Here is a 9,250-nt window from a genome sequence, read left to right on the forward strand (position 1 = left end):
TTTCTAATCTGTAACGAGTTATAGTAATTAGCATTCTTTGGTGTGTGTTTGAGCAATCTGTGTTCATTTCCCTTTTTTTTTTTAAATTTTTTTTCCTTTTTAGCATATTATAACTTGAGGAAAACTGGAGTTCTAGGACTAAGCATATAAAAAATTAGCATATTCTAACTTGAGAAAGATTGATGATATTATTTCATTTTAATATGCAACATCGGTTTATCTAAATGTTCTTTCTTCATCTTAAAAGTTGAATATTTGAATCTTTATTTAATTTATGTTTTGACATGATATTTATGTGAGTTCATTGTCGGAGAAATTATTGTTTTTGTTGTATTGGGATACCACTATTTTATGTAATTTTATTGGTTGAATTTAAGATGAAATCATTCTTTCGGCATATAAAATTAGAATGTGTTGAATAATTAACGGTGACAATTTATGTATTATTTTTATGTGCCAAAAGATTATTATCAATATTGTGTTTTACTCGCAAATGTATGATTCAATCAAAGTAATATAGATAGATATGGATTGAGAGTTAACTACTAGTTTGTTTTGAGACTTAGAATTACTTAGGGCAATAAATTATAATGTTACTAAATATTTATGCAACTGTATAAATATTTTTGGTAGCCTCTTAGAATTTTTGGTGGGAGTGCGGTTTACTCATTCTCAAGTTTCCACATTTGCTTCAGATTGATTCTAATTGCCCTCAAACTTCACTAAAACATCTATAAAGATAAATTAAAGTACAAAATGAGAAATTATCATAAAACAAACATAAAATCAAACAAAACTTAACAAAATTTAATAAAAATCTACCCAAAACCTAGTACTTAGACTCTAAATGTGTGTAATTTATGCACACATCAATCAAGCCAAGGAATGTTGAAATGACAAATTTTATTTTTGTTAGTGTCTTTTGTTAGTTTTCAAAGTAAATTACTTATTTACTCTTTTTTATGGTAATGGCAAAAGCACCCCAATAAATTAATATACTTTTAAATTACATATTTATACTTTGTCTAATTGAATGTAGGAAATAACTCATTGTATAAAAAAATAAAATTTAATCAATATAATTAAGGTTAATTTATCGATTTAATTTACTAATTTACTGCAATTTACCAACATAATTAAGTTACCAATGGCACAAATCTGATTATACATCTTTACAACATCACTTTCGTTTTCTAATTAACATGCACACATAAGGTCCCCATAATAGAGTATCTTTTGTTTATTATTTTTACACTTCATTAAATTCTTTTGAAAATCTTTTATTAAACCAACAATCTATTAAAAATTTAGAAGAAATATTAGTTCATAAATATTTAATATTAAAAAATAAAATATACAATACAATTCAAATGAAAATTCTAAAATATTGATTATTTTATTTAAAGATATTTTTTATTATGTGTAAACTAATAATTCCGTTCTTCACGTGTTAGTTTAACATTTATTCACATTAGCTAAGTAAATCTACATTGTCAATTTATGACAGTTAATTTTTGATAATTGATCTAATATTAAATAATGTGTTGCATTAAATATATTTGATTATTCGTTTTATGTTTTCCCACCCGTTGTGTGTAAATGCATAAATGAATTACCCTAATCGGAATTATAAATTAACCTAGGGTGACAAATACTCTTTTGGCCTTTTTTTAATGCTTTTTTACTATAAAAAATTTATATTTATAAAAAAAAAAAAAAACTCTATATAATTGTTTTGAATATTTAAAAAAAAAATGTTATGCATTTCCACTTTTCCAATTATCCGCCTTGTGCTACTTAGCTCTCAGTTTTCGGCTTTCAAATCTTAAGATCAGACTGGTTTGAGTTCTGATTCTGGTTTTTATTTTAAATAAGAGAAAACAAAACTTAATTTTTAAAATATGGTCAATTTCTCACCAAACAAACAGAGGATAAATGATTAAACTCGCGAAGCTTCGTGGAAAATGTAAATTATAAAGGAGAAAAACAGGTAAAGCATGTTAAATTGGGAATTGAGAGTGCCAACTCTGCAACAAATCGCACGCCACCATGTTTAATTGATTTTTTATAAACTCTGCATGGCTTCAGCACGAGTGATGTGATTTAACCACCCCTATTTATAGGAAGCCTTAATAAAATTCCCTTACAATCATTAAGAACAGTACACCTTTTAAAGTTATAAAATGGGGTAATTAGATCTATTAAGAAGCTTTGAAGCCATTGAATACTAGTGTTTTTCCCTTCTACTTTTTTTTTTTGGGGAAAATATGTAATGAAAAACTAATTACCTTGTTTATTATAATTAAAAATGAATTTTAATAACTTATACATAGATTTTGTTAGGTACGGACAAAAATTTTCAGAATGATTTAATGATTTGTGGAAACTTTCAAACGTTCTAAAACCTGTAAACTACTGCCTGTAAAGAAAGACTTTTATTATAATAATGATATACTCTATGGTGCTATTTGGTTTGCAATAACATAATATTATTTTGATAATTTATTTTTTATTATTTGTATTATATTATTTTGTTTATTAATAATAAAAAATTATGATAATCTTCTATTAACAATGATGATATAATAGGTAATATAAGTGATAATTTGATTATCATTTCTACCTTAGATATGTAATGATTATTAAGATAATTTTTATTTTATTATAATTATATATTTATTTATTAATTTTTTAGGATAAAAATAACTTCATTTTTAATTAATATAATAAGTAATATAAAAAATATTTTAGAATAATTATATCTAAGGATACTTAAGTAAAAAAATATATTAGTATTATTTTATTATCTCTAATCAAACACAATAATTATTTATACCTACTAATTTTATCCAACATATTAATAATTTATACCCAATAATTTTTTAGATAATTTATCTTCAAAATAATATTTTAATTTTAATAATAAAATATTAGCCCAGCCAAACACACCCTCTATTTTTTTGTCGGCTTCCTTTTTTGAGAATGTTAACTGCATCACAAGGTTTCTTATTTAGAACATTTTATTCATTTTTAAGGACTTGTGTAAAGCATGCATCACGATTTAAAGCTCAAGGTGTTTACATGTATATATATATATATATATATATATATATATATATATATATATATATATATATATATATATATATATATATATATATATATATATATATATATATATATATGAGTTACCAACAGAAAAAAATATAACTCAAGAGTAAGAAAAGGTATAGTTTTTTAAGATTAAAAAAATGGTTAGCGTGGATCAAATTCGCAAGGCTCAACGTGCTGAAGGCACTGCCTCAATTCTTGCAATTGGAACGGCCAATCCTCCAACTTATTATGATCAAAGCACATTTGCAGATAGATATTTCAGGATGACCAATAGCCAGCACATGACTGAGCATAAAATGAAAATGCAGCGCATGTGTAAGAAATGTTTCTACAGCTTTTTCTTTGTCCTTTTTAATTTTTGTTGCTTATAATATACCTTTTTCTATCTGCTAATTACTTCATATGTTTCCATTTTTGGTATTGTTTACAAATGAGTTTTCCAAGTTTAAGAATGTGCCATATGTGACCTAAACAAATAAGGATCATTTCTTAAATAGAAGTTCAAAAGTCATTTGAATTACTTGTTTTCAAAAGATTAAATAAACTTTTTGTATTAGCGAGAGCAAAGCATATAAACTTCATTGCTCTCTAAATTTAGACACCCCATGTCATTTTACAAAAAAGAAATGAAGTAAATGAAAACCTTAAACATGAACCTTGAATTACTGCTGTAAAATCAGAATGATTTCATTTGAAGAGATCTTGTTTACGCATCTCAGCTCTTTGTATTTGTGAATATTATGGAGTTGTTGATGTGATCATGTAAGAAAAAAATTATATAACCAATATGTATCCAATCATCTCAGGTGCTAAAACTATGATAAAAAAGCGACACACGTATGTAACAGAGGAGTTTGTGAAAGAAAACCCATATTTGTGTGAATACAGTAAGCCTTCTTTAGATGCTAGACAAGATAAAGCGGCTGTACTAATATCAGAGCTAGGCAAGGAAGCTGCAACTAAGGCAATTGAGGAATGGGGCCAACCCAAGTCCAAAATCACCCACTTAATTTGTTGTACCACTATGGGTGCTTTCTTACCTGGGATTGATTATAGAATTGTCAAACTCTTAGGCCTTGAGTTATCTATTAAGCGGCTCATGTTGTATCAACAAGGTTGTAATGGAGGTGGCACTGTACTACGTATGGCCAAAGACCTAGCTGAGAACAATAAAGGTGCACGTGTCCTTATCGTTGTATCTGAGGTAACTATGATTGGTATGCATGGCCCTAATGTGTATGATATTGATGTTCTTGTGAGCCATTCCTTATTTGGTGATGGCTCGGCTGCTCTCATAGTTGGTGTAGATCCAGTGCTTGGTGTTGAAAAACCAATCTTTGAACTAGTTTCTACAGCCCCAATATTAGTGCCAAATAGTGCTGGGTCTATTACTGGAGCTATACGTGAGGGTGGACTACTAATTCATATTGGGAAGGAAGTTCCTGAACTTATTGCAAATAACATTGAGAAGAGATTGATTGAGGTATTCAAACCTCTTGGCATCTCTGATTGGAACTCAATCTTTTGGGCTGCACATCCTGGTGGGCCTGCAATTTTAGACCAAATCCAAGCCACGTTAGATCTTAAGCCAGAGAAATTACATGCCACTAGACATGTTCTTGCCGAGTATGGTAACATGTCAAGTGTAACTGTATTATTTGTTTTGGATGAGATGAGGAAAAAATCAATTAAAGATGGACTCAAAACCACAGGGGAAGGATTGGAATGGGGAGTGCTTTTTGGATTTGGTCCAGGACTTACTATTGAAACCGTGGTCCTTCACAGTGTTAATGTTGCTTAGGTGCTTCTATTATGTTTTTACTTTTATTTTATATTATTTATATTTCAATTTTTATTGATAAGGGTGTCTTGAGAGCTATGAGAAAGTTGTTATGTGATGACAATTATATATAATTAATAAAACATCTTCTATTCTAGCTAGCTGATTTGGGTTTTTAATTATCTTAATTTATATTTATTTTTTTTCTAGTATTTCATAATTAACAATTGTTTTTTTTCTTCTGGATTTTTTAAAAAAGAAAACATTATTATAAGTGATACATTAAATCATTAAAGATGGAATGGATTTTAAAATATTTGAAAATCACTTATCATTATTAAAATTTAAGGGATAATGTTGATATGAATTTATGTACACCGACAAGAAATACATGAAGCTAGACCAAGCACAAGGATATGATAGTGGTGATTGAACTTAGTTGGTTAACTCTGTGTCAACTATAGTTCAATGATGAATTGATATGACGATGAATAAGTGAGATCAAGTGAGTGAGAGAGAAATACAAAAGTTTTTTATGTGGTTTGGCCCACTATTTGGAAATCTATGTCCATGGTTATATTATTTATGAACTTGGGAAGAATTTTGACTAAATATCAATTGTGTTAATAAAAGAATAATTATTCTTGAATGAAGCCCCCTACTTCTATTCTATCTCTTATATTTATAAGATGAAAAGATAGTCACATGCAGATATAATATCAAAGTAATTATAATACAATTGTGAATCTAAAGATTTATTCCTATACTAATTGTAGAAAGATAAGATAACTACATTGATTGCATGATCCCAATTTGATAGGAGATGATATTTTTTTTTCCTATAGACATGAGTTTGAATAGGAAAATAATCTTATAGATGCTGAGGATATAAATGTTCAAGTTTGAAGTGTGAAGATGTCTTGATTCTTTAGTGACCAGAGGCAGATAGAGGTGGGGACTTAAAAAAACCCTCAAGTTTAGAAATTTTTTCAATTTGACCTTGTCTACTAGTTTCAATTGTATAATATAATATGTCCCTCATTCCATTTTGAAAAAAAGTATTATACTCTCACTCTATACATTTAAAACGAAAGTTGCTACCAACCATTCTTCTCTTAAGCATTTTGGCTAGTGCTAAGTATTGAAAATTTTGATACACCTTTGTTAAAGATTTGAATAGAACAACTCTTATAGTACACCCTAAAGATGAAATCACATTGAGATTGTTTTCGAAGAAGAAAGAAAATCACACCGTGACATTCTAATAAAATATCAAAAAATGTATGAATATGTTGTTTTTTGGTTTAATGAATTTGATCAATAGTTAAATGATAGTTTGGTTGTTTATAGAGGTGGATATGAGTTGAGTTTGGCTCTAGTTTATTGAGCAAAAATTAAACGTGGCTCAAGATCGACTGAAATAAAAAATAGTTTGGTTCGATTTGAGCATAGTTTGAATTCATGACTTAAATCGATAGTTCAAATTCATAGCTTAGATTTATGGTTTAAGTTCATGACATATTTATAAAACAATATTGTTTTGTCTATCATTTGAGTAAAACAATATCGTTTTGTCAATGAACTATAAACTTATACCATAAATGTAAGTCACGATTTTGAGTGACCAATTTGAGCTATGAATTCATGCCAAATTTGAGCCATGAATCCAAAATATATATTTGAGCTATGAATTCAAGTCAAACTTAAGATGAACATCTCTAGCTCGAGTTTAGTTCAATTTTGAATATGAGTCAAATCTTCCCACTAAAATTTTGCTTAAATTCAAACTAAATGAATTTGAGTCAAGAAGAACTGTGCCAAGTTGACTTCTAAGATGAGCTAATCCAGTTCAGATCTAACCCTAATTGTTTATATAGAGAAGGAAGTCTGTCATAATATAGATAACAAAATCATTCTTTAATACTTTCAAAAAGATAAAATCATATCGAGGACAATTATGAATGTATTAGTTAATGATTATTTTATTAATATGAATATTTATGTTTATTTTTATTTAAAATTTATATGTCTTATTCTGACCTTAATCTCCTTAAGTTTCATTTTTGGGTTTGCCATTGTTGGTGACCTTCTAAAATTGAAAATTATTGAAGTTTGGAATAAGAAAGAGAAAGAGAGAAAGTGAAAAGAATTTGTATATATTAAGCGAATTGCATCTTCACAAAATGAATTTTCAAACTTTAGAATTAAAGATTACCCTTTTTCATAGTCATATGAATATGAACCTTTGTGGGAATTTATTAAAAATCTTAAACAATATTTACTAATTGGCTCATCAAACAAATTTTACTTTACTAGTTAAACTTTCCATGTAAACTTCTCATTTATTCTTTTTATTGATGTGATTTCTCTCACCAATTGATGTCCACAATTCTCAGTTTTACATAAAATAGATTACGATAATAATGATTATAATATAAAAAGACTCTAGTTAGTTTGTTATGGTGTTTGAGAGAATAAATAAAAATAAATAAAATAATTTATGAGACACAAAGTTTTTAATGTGGTTCGTCTAAATAATAGAAATTCTTATCTCTACAATATTGTTACTAATATAGTGTATTACAAGAAATTAGTATTAAGATGATGTTTTGTAGTGTTGCTTAGAGAGAGAGAAAGAGAGAGACAGTGTGTGTTGCATCCATTTGTAGTATTTTGTTTTAGGAGAACCTTTTCTACTTCATGGAGTATGGAGCTAAGGATCATCAAATCACTTGTCAAGGCATCTATATCTTGAATAGATTTTAGTAGGTTGCAAACTATTGAATAGAGACATTCATTTAATGCTTGTAGAAGTCAAATTGTCCTTCTCGAGACTTAGTTCTATAACCTACAAGCTAGAGTACTACTTTATTATCTACTAGTTATTAGTTATAGTCATATTTCGAGAGTTAACTTTGTAGAAAACTTTTTAAATATGTAACACTTGCTTCTGCATTCTAGAAGCGCGAACAAGATTTCAAAAAATTAAAAATTCATTTGCTACATGAAGATCTTGTTATATTTTTTAGATTTTGCAAGTTGATATTATTATGACTTGAAACACTTTGAACAATATCTACATCTTATCATTTCAGTTTTCTATTGAAACACGGTAAGTTGTAATCTGTTTGCAATTTAGTATGTTAATTTGGGAATTAAGAGTGCCAATTTTGGAACAAACTGCATGCGACCATGCTTAATATATTGATTTTTTAAAAACTTTGTTTGGTTTCCAATGGGTGATGTGATTTATACCCACCTATTTTATAGGAAGCCTTAATAAAAATACTCTTACAATTATTAAAAAGCCGAAGGACTATGTCCCACTCAAGTTTTGGTGAAATAACAAATATATACTTATAGGAGATAAAAAGCTCAAATACTTATACAAGTTTTAATTTGTTAGGACATATCTACAAATTTTTTATTAGGGTTAAAGAGTAAAATAGTTATTTTACTAATAATATTAAAATAATTAAAATAATATCTTATTTTCTACTCTTTAGTTTGAAAAATTAATAATTTTCTTCTAGATTAAGTTTTGAAAAATTTACTTTTCCTTCCTAGGATACCAAATCTAAAATTTTGTAACTTTCTCCGATGAATGATGACCCAATGACGGACGAACAAGATAAAGTCGTCCAAAGGACTACAACCGTTGTCTAAGGATGATGAGCATCGTCCAAGGCACAACTACCATTGTCTAAGGACGACAAGCGTCATCTAGATCTGGAGACGCTTCATCACCTTCACTGGACGATGCTTATTTGTCTAGATTTGGACAATACTTAGTCGTCTAACGAAGAACGACAAGTGTCGTCTAGATTTGGATTACCCTCATTGCCCATCAATACACCTTATTGATCGCTAGTGACCAGAAGAAAGGGTGAAAAAAAAAATTAGAGATTTGGGAGGGGGGGGGAGTCACTTTTCAAAGTTTAAGTATGAGGTGAAATATTAATTTTTAAAAATTAAGGAGAAAATGAGATAAAATTATATATTTCTTAATATTATTATTAAATAATGATTTTACTTTATCTTTAATATAAATTTAACCAAAATTTAGGAATGGATGGGTATTTAAGTTTTTCCACTATCACAAGTATATTTTTGAAATTAAGTTAAAACTAAGGTGGGAAATGGTCCTTTGCCTTTATTAAGAACATCTTATAAAATTATTCAATGGATTTCATTCTTTTTGGTGGTGATAAATAGTCCCCACTAATTGCCTTTCCAACCTCCCTTTTTATATATATATATATATAGAAACAATTTTTACTGTAATATCCTTAAGAATGATTTCCCCTAAAAAAATTGGAGCACATTTGGAGAATGAGGATTTGAATTTTAGCCATT

At 28.0% G+C, this 9,250-nt stretch overlaps 1 protein-coding gene across 1 annotated transcript; it reads left to right on the forward strand.

Moving 5' to 3' along the window:
- Positions 1-3,203: 3,203 nt before the first annotated feature.
- Positions 3,204-5,055, forward strand: LOC123211678 (chalcone synthase 1-like). The gene is made up of 2 exons (XM_044630503.1): positions 3,204-3,429; positions 3,921-5,055. Exons 1-2 carry the CDS (start codon positions 3,252-3,254, stop codon positions 4,913-4,915), a joined length of 1,173 nt encoding a protein of 390 aa, XP_044486438.1. The 5' UTR covers positions 3,204-3,251; the 3' UTR covers positions 4,916-5,055.
- The last annotated feature ends 4,195 nt before the right edge of the window (positions 5,056-9,250 follow it).

The sequence above is a fragment of the Mangifera indica genome, chromosome 3 (assembly GCF_011075055.1).
Source record: "Mangifera indica cultivar Alphonso chromosome 3, CATAS_Mindica_2.1, whole genome shotgun sequence".
NCBI lineage: Eukaryota > Viridiplantae > Streptophyta > Magnoliopsida > Sapindales > Anacardiaceae > Mangifera > Mangifera indica.

Bases quoted from the DNA above. Each gene is read 5' to 3' on its own strand.
- LOC123211678 (XM_044630503.1), top strand. From the start codon at position 3,252: ATGGTTAGCGTGGATCAAATTCGCAAGGCTCAACGTGCTGAAGGCACT. The intron at 3,430-3,920 runs GTAAGAAATGTT...CAATCATCTCAG, and splicing joins AATGAAAATGCAGCGCATGT to GTGCTAAAACTATGATAAAA.